A 19,302-nucleotide genomic window follows, 5' to 3' on the forward strand; every position below is an offset into this window, starting at 1 on the left:
TTTGCATCAATGTGAGGATCCTCGGGGGTAGTTATCAAGTTATCATGGTTGAACATTTGCATCACGGGTACTAGCTCCTTATTTTTCCTTTCTTGCTCCTCCTTGGCGGCCTTCTCCGCAGCTTTGTCATCTAATAGTTCTTGTATTTGTCTTCGCAAAAATGCGATCTTTTCTCGTGTATTGTCTCTCATCTTACTTTGACCACTCTTAATTTTCCTACGAGTCTTCTCGATCTCCGGATCAACGGGAGCTAAGATCTCCTTCCTAGAACGTGTTCGCATGCACAACCTATAGAAAACAAAACCAAAATAAAACAAAAATTAAAAACAGAAAGCAATTAAATCCAAATTGGCGAAATAATTTGTTGAAAGATATCAATCACAAAACGTGAACATTTCCCCAGCAACGGCGCCAAAAACTTGATGCACTTTTTATTAGCACTAAATAAACCTACAAGTATACAGAGTAGATCTAGTATAGCTAATGGTCAGTATCGAATATCGAACACAAGAAAAACGATCACAGACTGACTATCTCTTACTAAGCATTTTTCACTATTTGGAGACACGGTTGGTTTTGATGACAAATAATAAATAAAAAGGAAAGCAAGTGAGCAATTGCAATAAGTATTGTCCATGCGGCACAAAGTAAATCACACACTAGGATTGCAATCTAAAAGCACATAAGACTCATATTGTTCTCGCTCTCAATTAAAAGTACCGTTTTAAGGGGAATTAATTGTAGCGTCAGCTAAACTCTATAAACATGCAAATCCTCTCTCGATTACTTTGCAAGTCAATAAATCATCACATAATGTATTGCTCAAACATGAAGCATCATCCCACACTTAGAATGAAATAAATGATGAACAAAACGGATATTAAATAAATATAAACTATATAAATCAAAGTCGTTACCAATACATCCTAGAATTGTATGAATTTAGCTACTCATGGACAAATAAACTAAACCCATAGTTTGTAGGAAAAACATAGAAAACATAAGAACTACGATAATAAAATCCAAAGGTTGAATCCCGTAGCCTTGATATTCCTGAATACACACTTCAAACTCCTTCATTGGTTGAAAACGATGATGAAAAGTGGAAGAAACTCTCAAATATTATTCTCCGGTGTAATATGCAGCAAAAGGTTCCTTTCATGAAGCCTTAGGGCGTATTTATAGCCTCCAAGTCATGCACAATGATATGACAATTCTTCAGCATACTATGGTAATTCTTGGAGAGAAAATATGGCGAATTCCATGTGCCGCTGGATAAAGTCCAGCGGTCGCTGGCCAACATTCTGTAGCTTATGGACTCTGATGAGCGGTCGATGTGCACAGTCCAGCGGTCGCTGGGCGTATTCTCCTTTTCAGCTCAAATTTCCGAGATGGGCCGCTGTAGGGACAACGATCGATGGGCGCCAGCAGCCGTTGAGTAAGGTCCATCGGACAACTGGCTGGCTCGAATGCTCAAGACTTCCAATTTTGACTTTTTGCTATCTTTTTAGGTTATATTTTGCACATTTCTCATAAAACACGTCAAAATACCAAAATATATAAAATATGCAAATAATTGACATGTAATGCAACTTTGACACTTAAAACGGACCAAACAGTGATCTCAAAACAGTGCAAAATGCGAGCGTGTCAACAAATTTTGGAAGAAGATTGTTATGACATACAATCGGACGAAGCCCGTATGGGCACGTGTGCGTGATTTGGACCATCTTCTGAAGCATTGGGGCAGGTTGATGGAGGAGGAACGTGGCCACTTGAAAAAAAAAATTAGTTTTAGTTTTTATGTTTAAACTAGTGTAGTAATTGTTATTTGAAAGTAATATAAAATTATTTTTAAATGATTTTATAAAATTAAATTGAAATTGATTACACTGTAATTTTTAGGATGGAACTAAAAAAACTAGTGTAATAGCTGAAAAAGCTGGATTTTAGGAAGAGCATGGCGGATGGCCTTATTCAATTCCTCCGTCCTCTTTTCACGCCCCTATGTACAGATGTATAAATATAAAAAAGAGTGAACTATATAAATGGTATTCCCTCTGTCCGCGAATAAGAGTCTCATTTTTTCATTTTAGTCCGTTCGCGAATAGGAGTCCCAGTTCACTTTTACCATAAACGGTAATAGGGTCTCACCTTCCACTAACTCATTTTACTCACATTTCATTTAAAATTAATATATACAAGTGAGAACCTTATTCCACTAACTTTTTTCCACCCACTTTTCTTAACATTTCTTAAAACTCATGCCGCCCATAAATGAGACTCCTAATGGCGGACGGAGGGAGTATCTGATATTTCACTTTCGCATATAAATGATACATGATCTTTATTTTATACTAGTATTATTTTTGGTACTCGTGACAAATATGATTGGCTATATTGGATATGATTGGAAATTTCAATTAAATAGTACCTCCTCCGTCCCATTATAGATGTCACACTTTCCTTTTTAGTTTGTCCCATAAAATATGTCACATTTTCTTTTGTGGAAAAAACTCCTTCTCACATTAATAAAAATATATTATTTTCTCACTTCACCTAATACACAAAACAACATCACCTAAAATCTCGTGTCAATTCCCAAGTGTGCCATCTACTATAGGACTGAGGGAGTACCAAACATGTGATTTTTTTTTCCTTTCTTATTTCTTTTTTTCTTCTTTAGTTTCCTCTTGTTTCTTTTTTCTTCATTAGTTTCTTCTTCTTTCTTTTTTTTTCATTTTCTTCTTTCTTTTTAGTATTTTATCTTCCTTTCTTTTTTTCTTAGTTTATGTTTCCTCTTTTTTTCTCTTCTTTTTCTTCTTTCTTTTTAGTGCTTTGTACACACATCTAATTGCATTCATAATATAAATCAAAAACAAAACATCTAATTAAATTAATTATTTAAAGTAACTAACTCAATTGAATATTTTTTATTAAATTATTTTATGCTCATTTTAGGGTTGAAACACCTAACTAAAAATATTCAACTCTTTATATAATTATGAATACAATTCAAAATTTTAAATTTTTACTAAGACTATATTGATTAGTTATTAAAATAATATAAAATAACAATAATAATAACTATTATATAATATTATATGATTCATAATTTAAATAATTATTACTAGTCTTTAACAATAATTATTATTATTATAATTAAATATAATTATAACTATAATTATAATTAAGTATATTTGCATAACATTAAAAAATAAATTAATTTATAATTTATAATATTAATATAACAATATTAATATTGATTAATAATAATAGTATAAACAGAGGAGAATAATAGAAGATATTATAATATTACTTTTGGTACTAGTTTTTTGTATGTTCAAATTATCTTCTATGACACAAATGAAAAAATATACTGATTTATTTACAAGATATTTTAGAATGAAAATTAGATCAGTTATAAAAAATGTAATTTATAAATATAAAAAATAATATAAAATAAAGATCAGTTCACTCGTATAAAAAACTAAAGTTATTGACATAGAAGCTTCTATTGAGCTCTCTCTCGCTAGGGCGACAATGTGACATTGACCCACCCACCACCACCGTGCGCGCGAAGTAACTCCTAATAAAATTTTGACCCATTCAAATTAGACTGCTATTACTTTCGTGTCTGATTTTTCTTTTCTTATCCATAGTTATCCTGCAAATTTTGGTAACAAAAATTCTGATTCAGTTTTAAGATGAATGTGGACCACCACAAAATATCCAGTTTTCTAATATCTCTTCATCAAAGTCAAGTCGGCATATAATGTAAATAAAATTGATTAGTTCATAGTCTAGGATTGGGTTTACTTATCACATTACTTTAATCATTGATTTGAGCCACAGATCATTTTATTTATTTATTAATTTTAAAAATTATAACGGACCAGAATTAAAAATGAAATCCTTGTGAAAATTGCGGAGTAATACTATATCTCTCGGGATGTACAAGAAATAAATAATATGTATGTGCATTACAAACAAATATCAAGAACCCAAAAAATGAACAATCAACAATTCGAAACCTACACCTAATAAAGCAGACACCCTCTCAAAACCCAAATTGTGTAAGGCCATCAGTTCAATACTTTTCTTCTGCAGACAACAACAAACACTGATCTGATCTCAATTCAGCACAACAATGAATCGAGAAACAAGTCATCTTTAGGCTCATCTTTGGCTCTTGAAAACGGTGTAGTGTTGTCGTAGGTTCCAAAACTCGAGTAGCCATAGCTTCCCATGTCATAGCCATCGATCATGGGCTTATTTGGCAATGGGGTCGGCCTGCCATTACCATTACCACTACCACTACCACGAGCAGCAGGGATGTCGTGGTTGTGCTTCCCTTCGTACGTTGTTATCACCGACCGGGGATCCTGAGATGCCCGCTCCACATGCTTCCTCACCGCGCACTCTGGAGTCGTGCACTTGTAGTAGCTCCTAGAATCACCAACAACTCAATATCAACAAAAATGCAAATTCCTCACAAATTATACAAATTTTGTTACCTAGGATTTGGATTCCCCTTCACCACTTTCTGGCCATACTTTCTCCATCGGTAGCCATCGTCGAGAATATCAATGTCGCTAGTCGTTTGAACTACCACTCTGGGTTCTCTCACAGCCTTGCTTCCAACTGCAGAAACGCATTCGCTCTCACTCTCGCATTTCCTGCCAAACACACCATCAAAATTAGCCTAATTAAATATAAACCCTAATTGCAATTGGGGATTTACATACCATCTCTTGGTACGAGGCTCTTCATCGTCGATCTCATCTCCACCGGACCTACTCTTGTGCGAGCTCTGCTCCAGCTCATCATCCCCAATCGAAATCGTCGAGTTGTCGGGAGTTGCGACGGAAGAATCGATCCTCTCCTGGCCGTACGATTGCTCGGAGATTTGTGCAGAGTAGGACTTGGGGTGTACGGATGAAGAAGACAGCGACGATCTTCGAGTGGGCTGAGGCTTGGGATGGTTGTGATTGCCTTTGTAGACGATCTCAGTGATCCGTCCGTCTAAATCCGTTTCCACTTTCTTCTTCATCGAGCAATTCGCGAAGGTGCACTTGTAATAGCTTCTCGGATTTTCGCTCCCCTTCACCTGCTTCTGCCCGTATTTCCTCCAGTTGTAGCCATCATCCGACTTCCGATTCTGCGACCATGATTTATTCTGATTGTATTCTATTTGCGCGCTTTGATCGTTTCCTTGGATCGCAGCCATTTCTGGCGAGTAGCTCGGCGTTTGATCGATTTCCGATTTCGCGCCTGGTTTGTCTTGATCGTTTGGATTGGCGGATTGCTGGTAATTCCATCTCTCTTCTCCCTGATTCAACAGTTTTTTGGTAAGATTATGAGAAGAGAGATCAATCGAGCACCAAACAAACAAAAATTGAAGAAATTAGACGTACCAAATTATAAGACGGCAAAGGCGTTTGGGTTTGGAAAGAGAATTCTGAGAAGTTGTTGTGTTCGAGCTTGATGTCGTTTCTATTGGAACTACTCTTCCAACCGAAATCCTGAATCGGAAAAGTCCCGGTGGTCGGAGACGGCAAAATCTGCATTTACAAACAGTAAAAACTCAGGTAAACATAAAAAGCTAGGAAACGCATGAGAAATAAGGAATAATCAGGAACTGACATTGGAAGCGGGAAGAAGAATCGGAGAATCGAGAAGCTCGGCGGGGCTGAGGCCCGGTGGAATAGCGAACCAGGAAGAAGGCGAGGCGGCGGAGAGGGGAGTTATCGGCAGCGAAGGCGGCGGCAGGGACTTGAATTTGGGAACACCAGAGCCAGTCCTCTCAGCTATCCGATCACCGAGGCCTCTGCTCACGGTGGAGGAGGTGGTGGTGGAGTGGTGGTCGGAGGTGAGGAGGCTGGTGAAAGAGGCAGAAGACATGAATAGTTGCAGAGGAGAAAATGGATTATTGGGCGATGAATTGATTGTGTGGGAACACCAGACTTAAAATGTCATCATTTTCTCTTCTCTCTCTGGCTATATATTGTCTTTTAATTTCAGCCTTTTTTATCTTTGCACTGTATTTTCAAATTAATTTATCCTCTTATTTTGCATTCACACTCGTGAAAAATATGCATTTCTCCTCACTATTGTGCTACCTGATAATTATTGGGCTAACCTATAAACCAAATGGGCCACGAGTAATTAAATTGGAATGAGCTCTTTCTCAAAGTTATATGTATTTAAATTGAGCCACCAATGAAATATTAATTTATAATCCTTCATCAGACTAAATTTTTTATAGATAGATTTTCAATTTTCACTTTTAATGTGACTTCGATCGTGGGATGAATGGTAGTTTAATAGATAGGTTTTCAACTTCAAACTTTTTTATAATTTCGATAAAAGACAATTAGTTTCACACTTTAAAGAGAGTTTTTGTTACTTTATGTAAAGCTTTGTTTGATTTCAATATAAAATCTATATTAAGCCTAATGGTAAATGTGTTTTAAAAACTTTAGAGGTATGGGTTCAAGCCCCAAACTCAACTTTTTGTTTTTAATTTTGACTTTTATTATACTTTTCTCATTTTATTCGATTGTTTTTTGTTTATACTTTTTTCCTATAAGCATGTTTATATTTTTGTGATAATGTAAATTTAATTTAATTAATGTAAGTGTTTTTTTCAACTAATGTAAGTTTCCTATAAGCATGTTTATATTTTTATGGTAATGTAAATTTAATTTAAGTAATGTAAGTGTTTTTTTCAACTAATGTAAGTTAAATTTGTTGTGTGTTTATAGTACTCTCTCCGTCCCATAAAAAATGTCATACTTTTATTTTTAATTTGTCCCACAAAATATGTCACATTTCCTTTTTTGGAAACAACTCTCTTTCACACACTTAATTATAGAGTATGTCACAAAAACTTTATTTTAGATTTCTAAACATTTTTTTGGAATAGTTTTAGCCCTCAATTGAAACCCTACTACAAAATCCAATCATAAAAATGAGCTCTCTTTTTAAATTAAAAAAAAACTTATAAATTCTAATTTACAGTAATCCCTAAAACAAAACAATTATCTAAATGAAATAAAAAATTTGTGAAATAAACTTATAAATGGTATAGTGGAGTATATAAAAATGAACCTGACTCAAAAAATAAATCAAGTAATCAAGTAATGGTATGTGCTTAATGCTTTAGAACCTGTGTTTGAATTAAATAAAGAGTGAACTATATAAATGGTACAAGATCTTTTACTTTCGCACGTAAATGATATCTGATCTTTATTTTATATCTCTTTTGGTACTTATAAATCACATTTTTGGTACCTGATGCAATTTTCTTCCCAAAATATCCTCTAAACAAATACATTTTCTCATTTATGCCATAAAGGATATTTTAGGTAAACATAAAATTAGTACCAAAAGTGATATTTTAATATTTTCTCTCATTCTCCGCCCTCTTTATACTATTATTATTAATCAATATTAATATTATTATTTTGATGTTATAAATTAATAATTAATTTATTTTTAATATCATTCAAATATAGTTAATTACAATTATAGTTATAATTATATGTAATTATTATAAAAATATTATTGTTATAATACTAAAAACTTGTAGTAATTAATAAATAATTATAGTATAATTATATAAATTATGAACCATATAATATTATGTAATAAAAGTTGTGAATTGTATTCATAATGATATAAATAATTAATTTAATTAGACATTTTATTCTGATATAAATAATTAATTTAATTAGACATTTTGTCCTTGATTTTTATTATGAATGCAATTGATGTATGTATAAAAAACTAAAAGGAAAGAAGAAAAAGAAGATAAAAGAAAAAAGAAAGAAGAAGAAATATAAATTAAGGAGAAAAAAAGAGAGAAAAAGAAAGATAAAATACTATAAAAAGTAGAAAATGAAGAAAAAAGAATGAAGAAGAAACTAAAAAGAAAATAAGAAAGGAAGAAAAAATAATCACATATTTAGTACTATTCAATTGAAATTTCTAAAAATATCCTCCGTAACAAAAAAAATTTACATATTTGGTACCTTAGATTATTTTTATCACATGGTACTAAAACCAATATCAAATAAAGATCAGGTACCATTTATGTGCAAAATGATCGTGTACTTATTTACGCAGTTTCCTCTTAAATAAAATGGCCTGGGTTTGATGCAGTGTTTTTAAGCTCAGTAGGGTATACACTCCCGAGAATACCCTTCGTCTCTACAATCTACACCACTCTCTGTTTCTAATAAACCCCAAACGGCCAAACCTTGAAACCGAAAACCCCAACTACAGCTTATTCGTAACAAAAAAAAAAAAAAATCAACAAGTAAATATGTTGCTCCGATCACTCCTCCGAGCAACCACCGGCGCCGCCTCACCACTCCGGCAATATCAGTGGCAGCTCACCAATTGCCGGAACATGGCCTCTAAAACCCCTAAAGCTAAAGGTGGTTCCACCAAAGGAAAGAAAACCCAGCCAAAATTCGATAAGAAAACACAGACCAAATCCGATCTAAAGGATAAGAAGCCTGAAGAAGTGCTGGTGGCGAGCCCCGACTCTATTGCTAAACAAGATGCGGAGCTCCGCCGCCGCCTGCTAGCGGAGGATGAGAAGAACCCCGCCCTCGACGTGGGCCCCAATGGCCGCTCTCTCTTCACTTCCGCTCCGTCTCTCTCGTCCCTCACCGATAATGATGTCAACCATTACTTTCGATTCAGGTAGTGCATTGCTGATTAAATAACTCAAAATCGTTTATTGCTTCCAATGTAGGTTTGAGAATTTGCTGCTCTTAACTGATTTCATTTTGTTATTTGCCGTCGGGAAATTTATTTTAATCGCGTCTGAGCTGACCTAAAAGGTGAATTAGCGGTTTGTATATTCGGCATTGATATGTAGCTTTCGCTTGATGAATTTTTTTTTGGATTAAGCCGTTTCTTTGGTTTACTAAAACTCTGATATGTGGTGATATGCGAGTGAATGATTATCTCATTGACTTGCAAAGTGTGGCCATGGCATTTTCTTTATGATCAGTTCCAATATGTCATTTGCTGTTTACACATTGCCCGTGTGGATGTGAAGTAGCAAAATTTGATTGTTAGATGCAAATATATTTGATATGTTTTGTAGCATGAAGGAGTTAAACGAGGTTTTGCCAGAGGGGCTTCCATTGGGAATGGTGAAGGAATTTGAGGAATCATGCAGGAGTGCCTTGTTGGTGCGGCGGTGTTTCATTGAACTTCGGGATAATTTCAGGCAGGCTGCTGATCCTTCATTAGCAGCTAAGTCTAAAGGTCATTTTCCCCCTTCTTTGTTTACTGTCATGAGTATTTTCTAATTACATTGCAGAGATTTTTCTTCATGATTAGTTCAATGTTATGTGTGTACACAGTCACTTGTGGTGTACTTTATGTATGAAGTTGTTCTTATCGACTGTTTTTTATTCTTTCAAATAGAAGAACTACTAAAACTTTTTTGGTGCTCTAGTTTCATTTGAAAATGAGTAAGTAATTTCCATGATCTTAAATAGCAGGTCATAAAGTAAGAAAGCAAATTGTACTAGATGGCCTTTTGAGTTGTGGGAAGAGTACTGTACTTGCAATGCTTGTTAACTGGGCCCGCAAGGAAGGTTGGCTTGTGCTTTATGTCCCTCGAGGCCGAGACTGGACACATGGTGGATTATTCTATAAAAATCCTGAGACTAATCTGTGGGATACCCCTGTGCAGGCTTTAAACATTCTACAAGTAAGAAATCTTAAAACTTAATTTCACTTTTCTTACAGATGACACTGTTTCACTATAATTCATTTTTTAATTGCATTTTTTATGTTGCATACGATTCTTTACTTGCTTACATCAGGTTGCTTTTACAAACATTTCATCGGTTAAAAGCCACAAGACTTCAAAATTAGGCCTTTCAGTAGCATCTCTACCTTACAATGATTTTGTTGTCATGACTCTGTCCAGTTTATAGTTATTCCTGCAGTTTCTTAATCACAGAACTTTCCTCTTCAGTTGAAGTCATTTAATAATATTTGTGTTTGTTTCTTTTATTAAAAATGATCGTGTTTGACTCCATTTCTTGTATTAATATCGACTCTGGTTTCTTGGCTGTTTATTGCAGGATTTCTTGAAGTTCAATAAGTCTTTATTGGAAGGTATAACTTGCAAAATACTTGATCCTATTCCTTTGGGAGAGGGTGCTGGTGTTGGCTGGCCAAAGGGTAGGGATAAGATGCAAATTCTTGAAGGGACAACTCTTTCCCAGCTAGTTGAGGCTGGAGTTAAAGACTCACATGCTGCTGTTGGAGTGGTGGTTAGATTGAGGAAGGAATTATCTAAAGTGACTAGCGTCCCCGTTCTTATTGCAATTGATCAAGTGAGGATTCTTTCAACTTCATATTTCTGTTCACAGAGTGACTGTTTGCATTTTGGAATCTCTTTGCATCTTCTACTAACTGGCTGCTGTTGCATTTGAACAGTATAATAATTGGTTCACATTTACTGACTTTGAGGAGCCAGTGACGGATCGTTCTGTTCGACCCATTCATGCTAGAGAAGTTGCTACTGTAAGTTGTGATTTATAAATATATAATTGGAAATTTTCAATTTGTTGTGTGGTTATTTTGTCTGGATATTTGAATGCTAGCTGTGTATATATTTCAATTTAGTGGACCAGGAAGAGACAACTTTGGGGACTTTGTTTCCCTTTCTCAAGTAGAGATGTACTATTATATGGTCCGGGACACTATGTTTGAACTGAATCACCTTTTGGAATACTCTACTGTGTTAAATCTTGGGCTGTTTAAGCTATGATACTTGGTTTTTCGCTATATAATTACGATGATCCCTTTTTTACGTTTGAATCTTCATATTTCTGCAAGAGGAAAAGAAGGTAACTTTTGGTCTTTGGTGACAATTTAATAGATCCTGGCAAGATAATTAATTCATTCATAGGCTGCATGTTGTAATACTGAACATTTTATTTTATGTCAGATGAAATTCATTCCATATATTTGAAATCAGGTTTTAGAATTGCAAGCGACATAGATAAATAGATCCTCTTGTACAGTAGGACCTGCTGAGATGCTGCTTCTTAATTTTGAACTTTTGGATATTATACTGCATCGCCTCACAGTATTACCTGATTTTGTCTTACCGTACACGTTTATAGAAATGTTACTACTACACTACTACTGCTATAGATTATGTTAATAGAATAAGTATCCCACATAGGTTATGTGACCTACTCTAGCTTAGTCTCATGTATTATACGTGCTTAATAACGTTCTATAACATATTCTATAATAACTACTATTGCCATACAATATTATTTAAACTGGCGTCCTTTGATTATTTATTTGTACAAGAAGCAACTTGAAAAGAATGGAGCTTATAGGGATGGGGAACCTCATAGGCAAAAACAGTCCAAGTACAATCACATTGTCAATTTCCTAATTATCTAAATGACCTTAAGAGTCAGTAGGTTTGGGACCAATTATATAAAGATGACTGTATCACACAATTGACACCTCTGAACAATCTTCTTCATTCTAAATAAATTCTATTATTCACTTTCCAGCCATTAAGAACAAAGGGCTGGAACAATTAAACCCTGTATGACACTGCCTTTTCTACAAATAAAACTACAAATACTGGAAAAAAATAGATCATGGATCAACTGTGGCACTGTGGTCAAGTCCAGCATACACCACTCATTGAACACTCTATACAAAGTCCGAGAGTGAAGTGGCACCTTTGTTTTTACTTCATACAATATTATGTTTTCTTCATCACTTTCTTAATCTTCTCAGAGTGTCCCCTTGTATATTTGTCTGAAACTCCTATAGGTGATACCGTGATATTGTGGTGTACACAGTACCACAAGGTCTTAGAATCTGGCTTACGTGGGACTTGGGAGGAATGGATTTGAAGTGTTTTAAAAAATAATGAATCTTTTTTCTTTCCTATTTCTCATGCTGGACTGGATGAGAAGTTCCTACTTAATTTGGGTGCAATTAAGAATTCATTAAATTCCCAAAGAGTGTTTCACTCCAACACATGCACACCTATCGTTTACTTTAGATGTGGACAACCTGATTTACTTTTCACTTTACACGATGTTTTTTGTCAACATTTCCCTCTAGGTCAATGCATTCAGGTCAATGATGCATGATGATATGATGGTGGGCGCCTTTTCTCATTCAACTGCCGTTGGAAAATTGCGTCAAGAATTGCCAGATGTTCCTACTGATGCTCGAATCATTCTCCCTCGGTACAATTTGGATGAGGCCGCTACCGTCTGCCATTACTATCTCAGGTTTGCTCCTCTTCACTTGTAATTGAGCATAACTGTATAAATATATAAAAACTTATGTTGTCTCATTTACAAGTTGAAGTAACTGCATATAGATGCATCTATCCTTACTCTTTCTTGTGCAAGATCATGCATGATAGTTTTAGTTAAGCTAGCGCTATGTAGTCCTGGGATTCGGGAACTTTAACTCAAAAACACATACTCATCCCCTACTTTTAAGCTTCCCTATATAACAATCATCATTAATTTAGAAAGTCAAAATGCTTGGATCCTATAAGTTGAAAAGATAATGAGGGACTTTTTTTTCTTCCTTCAATCCTTACTCTCTCTTGTCTTGGGCAAGATCATGCGTGCTAGTTTTAGTTAAGCTAGTGCTAGGTAGTTCTGGGATGCAGGAACTTACTATAACTCAAGCAAACACATTCCCATCCCTTAATTTTTAGCTTCCCTATATGACGGTCATCATTTATTTAGAAAAATCAAAATGCTTGGATCCTATATGTTGAAAAGAATAACGGGAGAATTTTTTTTCTCTTCCATCAATCAAATAATTTTGTGGAAGACAATATATTACTACAGTATACATACTGTAGAAAGTTAAGTGGTCAAAGGAAAATTAGAACAATGTAGCGAAAAATTCATTGGCAAATTTTCCCACTACACCTTGGTATTTGCAATCACCAGTCACTCCAAAAGTTTCAATCAACAATACTCAGATGATATTAGTTGACAGTTAATAAAGACCTTTTTCATATAAATTAGAAAGGATATTCAAGTACAGGTGGTAAACAGTCACTGACTAAACATGAGATTGTACATAGAATTACTAGAATTGATTGACAGCGTCACATGCATGTATTCATCTCATCTAAGCCAAATTTTAGATATTAAGTGTTGCAGTTGCTACTCCAGTTTGGACCGACATATTTGAGGGTACATAATGTTCTATTTAAGTAGTATATTCTTGGTAACTGCAGATCCTTGCTACTTCAAGTAATTGTGATGGGTCGATTTTTAACTAATAGTATCTATGTTCATTTCCTTGATGTCTAAGATAATTGTGGGCATGAATAACCTGTATTATTAATTTTTATGTTGGGGGAAGAGCTTGAGGTTAAATAGCTATAATTTGGGTTCGTCGCAACCCTTGCAATTCAGCAGAATTATGGGGACGTATACTCTTGACTCTACCATAAAGTATGGCATGTTTAGTTTACAATATGGGATTATGTATAACTGAAATTCCAACATTTGTAAAGCCTTCAGGGATGGAAAATTTGTTTCCCTCTTTTCCTTGATTTACCTGAAACAAAGAATATGACGTGTTGCAAATAACACTCTGTTCAACAGGCAAAGACTAGCGAAGCATGATGCATTTACGGAGGAAAACTGGAAAAAGATCTTCTACTTGTCTCATGGAAATGGAACAGAAATGAGATATTTAGTTCCTTTCATGCGGTGACACACATCAACTCTCAAAAGACAAATGCTAAAATTTTCACGGTCCCAGCAGTCAGAAGAAGGTTGGGAGCATGCTGCCTTACACCAGAGAACCAACTTCAAAAATGTTGTGTTTTGTTTGAGATAGGATACCGCCATTTCAGGTTAATGTGTTTGGACATACTAGTATAATGCCCTGAATTTTTTTGGGGGGTTGGGATTATTAACAATCTAGGATTTTGGGTACAATTGAATTATTGATGTCATGCCTAGTCTCCCATGTTTTATTTTGGATATAATATTTTCCGCTTGTAATGAATAAGGCTGTCATTACATACAGGTTGGTGCTACTATGCAACAAGTATTTATATTTATATTTTTCTATGTTATCAATATTTTCGAATAATTGAACATAAGATATATGGAGTACTACATATTATTGTAAATTAGATTTTTTTAAATTTTTTTAATTAAGAGTTAACTTCTACTACTACGTTTTAGGTGTCCGGATAATTGCGTTAAAACCTTTACAGTCCCCAATAAATTTTAATATCATTATAGAGTTTTTTATCCACCAGAATTGTTCATATATTACAGCCGCTAATATATGTGACATTTAGAGGATACAAGTGAAGAGAAAGAGATCCAAATAAAAATATGATTGGAGTGAGAACGTGATAACCGATCGATTGAATTAAATATGGAGTATGTGCATTGTGACAAAATTAAGTTGTTGCATGACTAATAAAGTTGTACTCGTTTCTAAGCTCAATGCAGAATTTGTATATTCGGTCATTCGGTGCAAGTCATTTATTGATCCAACACACTAAATACTATAGTAAATACTGGAGTAGTATGTTTTTATTATTAGTACTCTGATTATCGTCAGTATAATTCACTGCTATGCACATAATTGATTACACTGTAAACATTGACACATTCAAAGTGTGAATCTAGATAAATTTCATGTCTTTGCAGGTGCAATAAATTACACGACCATATCATTAAATTTATTGGGAAGATTCATTAATAATAAGGGGACGAATCAGTAATTTCATTTTCATCTTGCTGCCAACACAGTAATCTAATGTTCGTTTTTGTGTAACAGTACATATATCTTTACCTTTTTATAATGTAATCAAATAAATAGTACTTCTAAATTGTGTTGAACCGTCACATATCGAACATCAATATTCAATATTTGATCATATCTATCATTTACATTGACCAATAAAATAGATTAGAAAACTAAGTGCCTATATGTGTTACAAAATCTGATCACTAAGCTACGCTCTGTGTAGTATGCTTAGGTGAGCATAATAATTTCTTGGTTCGTAAATGGAGGACAAAAGCCAAAAAAGTCCCAAAACAACACAAAGAACCCCATAAAATAAAAGTGGTGTTGTAGCAATTTTGTCCCATGCAAAGTGATGAATTATGATTTCTTGCTTTATTGTAGAGAAGTGCAGCAAAATCTCCAAACAAGAAGGAACCTATTGGAATATTTGACACAAGAATATTGTGATTCACTCCGAAATTCTTAGTTCCAAACAATTCTGCAGTTGTCGAAACAGAAATTGATGTAATCGCGCCTGTGCATATGCCTATAACGCCCGTGCCCACATATAAAGACACGTCTTGTCCATTCAATAGCAGGAAAAAAGCTCCGCACATTGGACCCATCATCACTCCCATGGCTCCGGCTCTACTCACCAACCGCTTACTCCTACATTAATTCATCACCACTCATCATAACTCATGTACAAGAATATGTATCTGCTAACATAAATTATGTCATAAATCTTTATCTTGAAACAGAGAGGCTAGTAGTCGATATATTTGACTTTTCATTTCCCTCAAGGTGGTGGAACCACACACATACAACCAAATAAATTGGCTCAATTAATTTACCAACTAACTCATGCTGACACATTGAGCATTTAAACCTAGAATTTGGCACCAATATACTATGTTTCGAAGAATAATTTTATATGATAATATAGCCTAGAAATAATTGGGCTTTTTATAAATTCAGATTTTGTGTACATAATCAAGTCAATTTAAGTAATATGCGGCTATTATGGCGTATTAAGAAAGGAAGAGAAGGAACATGCGTATACTACTCCTTAATTTGTGTTTATAATCAATCACACGTGGACAGAATATGAGGCAGTAGTTGATTCATTTACTCCATTTTTCATCATTGCATGTGTCTAAAATGAAACGCATTTATATAAAAAAAATGACAGATTGTCAAATAAATTATGATAGATAGGTTAAAGTCTTAACCATTCTTTACACATTTGAATAGGTGGATGTATTATACTCCCATCTTATGTTAATTTACTTTTGTATGGTGATATATGTTTATGTAGTGTGTAACGTGTTTAAAATCAGCTGATATACTTTTGCATATTTCATAAAATATAGATATAAGATAATTGTGATATTTCCATCTTTCTTAATTCAATTATCAGATTTTGAGAAGTATGTGACTGACAAGAATTCGAGATATTTTTCGTGATTTATTTGGCAATTTACCATAAAAAACGGGAATATGTAAAATACCTAGGAAAAAAGTAGTCGAGGAAGGACGGAAGGAGACGGCCGAAGAAGCTGAAGGCGGCCGAGAGCGAGACCAACGACGAAGTCCCCGAACACCCTCTCGACTCCGCAATTTGCGCTAAATTATTAACAAACACCAAACCCAGCGTGGCTCCAAACAAATACACAAAAAAATACAACCAAAATTCAAGCCTTCTCACCATCACCAACGGCCCAATCTCATCCACAACCCCCACACCTTCCACATTAGCATCACTCTCCACATCCTTCTCCACCACCGCCTCTCCTCCTCCGTCGTGGTGGTGCACCGCAATCAAGCACCTCCTCCGCACCGTCTCCGTGACCTTCTCCCCCGCCGGCACCACCAGCGGCAGGAGCAAAATGACCACCATCCCCGCGAGGATCGCGTAGCTCGGGATCAGGCTAGTCACCACCGCCTTCAGGCTCGTCACCACCGCAAACACTCCCGTCACCATCGAGATGACGAACATGGCGAAGAAGCCTCTGGAGAGCCTCTTCGACTTCCCGACCACCGCGCCGCGAGCGAGCGGCGCCACCGCGAGGCAGACGAGGAGAGGGAGGGCGGAGTTGAGGAGGAGGAAGGCCTTGGCGCGAGCGGAGGGGGAATTGGAATCGGCGATGACGTCGACGATGTCGGTGTAGAGCTTGGCGCTGAGGCCGATGTAGCTGGTGGATAGGCCGACGGCGATCTGGCGGTCGAGGGGGAAGTTGCGGATGGTGATGAGGTAGCAGACGGTGTTGATCCAGCAGATGCCGTTGCCGGCGAGGGCGGTGAGGAGGAAGACGAGGGGGTAGGAGAGGGAGGTGAGGAAGAGGAATTGGAGGCCGTAGCCGAGGAGGCCGAGGAGGGAGCCGATGAGGAGGACGAGCCAGAGGGGGAGGTGATCGGCGGCGACGCCGGAGATCCACCCGAAGAGCTTGCCGGCGTCGTTGGCGGAGGCGAGGTTGTTGAGGTTGAGCTGGGAGGCGGAGAGGATGCGTTTGAGCTCGGAGGAGTAGGCGGGGAAATTGGAGTTGGTGCCATTGATGGATTGGAGCCAGATTGCGGCCACTAGGGTTAGCCATTCTATGGCCATTGCTCACTCACACTTGCACTTCAATGCATGGATTTATTTCTATTTCTATGTTTGTGGCCTGCTTTTCTTTTATTTATACACGTTAAATACAAATGAAATTTGCTTCATTTTAAGTGTATATATACGTAATTAATGATGTCAATAATGTTTCTCTTTCAATTTCTATTTCTATGTTTCTGGCTTGTTTTTTTTTCTTTGATAGAGTGGTGTATGCATAGGGGAATTCATTTTGATTCTTTTTTGTTTCATTTTTCGTGTATATACGTAATTAGTGATGTCAATAGTATGTTTTATCCATAGACAATCCAAAATGGTAAAACTAGTCTACTTTTATGAACAGAAGTAGTGCTATATTTCATGTAAGAGTTCGTGCAGTCGATGCTGACGACGCCAAAAATGTTTTACGTGCGAAATGACTTGAATTTGGCTATCTAACATTGCTAAGGGGGCGAAAAACACAATTATCTATATATCTAGGCTTATTTATAATTTTTGTTTTATTTCATTTCTGGTCCTTGGGATTTTCTAACCGATTACGAATAGCCGGCGTCTCTATTTCGAATGCAAGTTTTCAAGAAACTAAAGATTCTGTAGTTACTTACTAGCTCAGTTATTCCGAGAAAGTTAAACCCATAACAAAAATTCTTTTATTCTTATAGTAATACTATTATTGAATAGGAGTAATATTTTAAGTAAATTACTATGCAAAAATCACAATAATCAAAATAAATCATAATAAAATTTTCCTTCCATAATTTTAAATATAGTACTAAATATACATACAGCCCCACCAACAACAAATTATACCTGCATGATTATGCCTATCTTGCTCTAGTAGTCAGCTATATTTTGTTGAATTTGTTCCTTTTGAATTTCTAACTCTAGTAATTAATTTGTTTGATTTTATATTTTTTAATTATGATTGTTAATTTAGTTAAGATTTATAATTTTTTATATGTATTTATTACGTACGTATCTAATTATTTGTAGCACGATAATATTACTTTAAGATTAATTGACTAGAGGATTCAAATTTTTTCAGTGTTAACCATGATAAGCAATGGAGAATTGCATACTCATATTTTATCAAGTACTATCAACTCCGAAAATTTAATAAAATAAGTAGAACCGATTTGATTGGGATCCCTAAATTTATTGAAATGTTTACTAATTATGGAAACGAAAAGATTGGTTCTAATAAGTCTCAACTTAATTATCAAGTGGGTTGTTGATATAAATATGTGAGGGGTGATTTTTTGGCGTTTAATGAAACCAAAAGGTCGGACATGAAAATTACATATAGAGAAACGAAGAAATTAACTACTAAGGGAAATAACTTTTTTTTTGAATAACAGAGTTACTAGAACTTAAAAGAAATTAATTTGGAGAAGACTATAGATGAGCAACCCGATTGATTGATTATTTAAAGAAAAAACTCCCATGACCGCTCGCGTACCTAATTAAAATCCATCAAAGGTAAATCAAATTATTAGTTGGAATTTGATTAAAAGCCACGCTAACATGTCATGGACCGGTGCCATAAATAACCAACCATTAGTGACCACTGAATCAGTAATTTTGTGGTTACTAATGGCTGGTCATTTATGATAGTAATTCAGTGGTCACTAATGGCTGGTTATTTATGGCACCGGTTAATGACACGTTAGAGTGGCTTTTAATCAAATTCTAATTTGATTTACCTTCGATTTATCCCATCTCTTCTTTGAGTATGAAAGAAAAGTTAATTGTTTTAATGTTTTTATAAGATAACCAAATATCAACATGCATATGCAATCACGTGTATAGGATTTTTAACAAAATAAGAAATGATCTTAATACAAAACGCATGCCAAATCTTGATAATCGGATTTTCCAATCTGAGGTAAAAA

The 19,302-nt window shown here is 35.3% G+C and overlaps 3 protein-coding genes across 4 annotated transcripts; 1 reads left to right on the forward strand and 2 right to left on the reverse strand.

Annotated features, from left to right (window-relative positions):
* Nucleotides 1-3,916: 3,916 nt before the first annotated feature.
* Nucleotides 3,917-5,985, reverse strand: LOC125186184 (putative WRKY transcription factor 26). The gene is made up of 5 exons (XM_048082532.2): nt 5,647-5,985; nt 5,418-5,564; nt 4,749-5,332; nt 4,518-4,679; nt 3,917-4,449 (listed from the first exon to the last, which is right to left on the reverse strand). Exons 1-5 carry the CDS (start codon nt 5,902-5,904, stop codon nt 4,140-4,142), a joined length of 1,461 nt encoding a protein of 486 aa, XP_047938489.1. The 5' UTR covers nt 5,905-5,985; the 3' UTR covers nt 3,917-4,139.
* A 2,189-nt stretch (nt 5,986-8,174) lies between these two features.
* LOC125190274 (mitochondrial 28S ribosomal protein S29-like protein) lies at nt 8,175-14,125 on the forward strand. Of its 2 annotated transcripts, XM_089059606.1 has the most exons (8): nt 8,177-8,715; nt 9,125-9,288; nt 9,528-9,739; nt 10,119-10,373; nt 10,477-10,563; nt 10,666-10,746; nt 12,142-12,314; nt 13,662-14,125. In XM_089059606.1, the coding sequence occupies exons 1-8, from the start codon at nt 8,330-8,332 to the stop codon at nt 13,771-13,773; spliced, it is 1,470 nt and encodes a 489-aa protein (XP_088915732.1). In that variant the 5' UTR covers nt 8,177-8,329; the 3' UTR covers nt 13,774-14,125. The 2 variants fall into 2 exon arrangements, with proteins under 2 accessions (XP_047943493.1, XP_088915732.1); XM_048087536.2 differs by lacking the exon at nt 10,666-10,746 and having other exon boundaries at nt 8,175-8,715.
* An 804-nt stretch (nt 14,126-14,929) lies between these two features.
* On the reverse strand, nt 14,930-17,484 carry LOC125187138 (protein NUCLEAR FUSION DEFECTIVE 4-like). The gene is made up of 2 exons (XM_048083669.2): nt 16,320-17,484; nt 14,930-15,477 (listed from the first exon to the last, which is right to left on the reverse strand). The coding sequence occupies exons 1-2, from the start codon at nt 17,411-17,413 to the stop codon at nt 15,033-15,035; spliced, it is 1,539 nt and encodes a 512-aa protein (XP_047939626.2). The 5' UTR covers nt 17,414-17,484; the 3' UTR covers nt 14,930-15,032.
* Between the last annotated feature and the right edge of the window lie 1,818 nt (nt 17,485-19,302).

The sequence above is a fragment of the Salvia hispanica genome, chromosome 5 (genome assembly GCF_029641045.1).
Source record: "Salvia hispanica isolate PSC_SH4W2 chromosome 5, Shi_PSC_v1, whole genome shotgun sequence".
NCBI lineage: Eukaryota > Viridiplantae > Streptophyta > Magnoliopsida > Lamiales > Lamiaceae > Salvia > Salvia hispanica.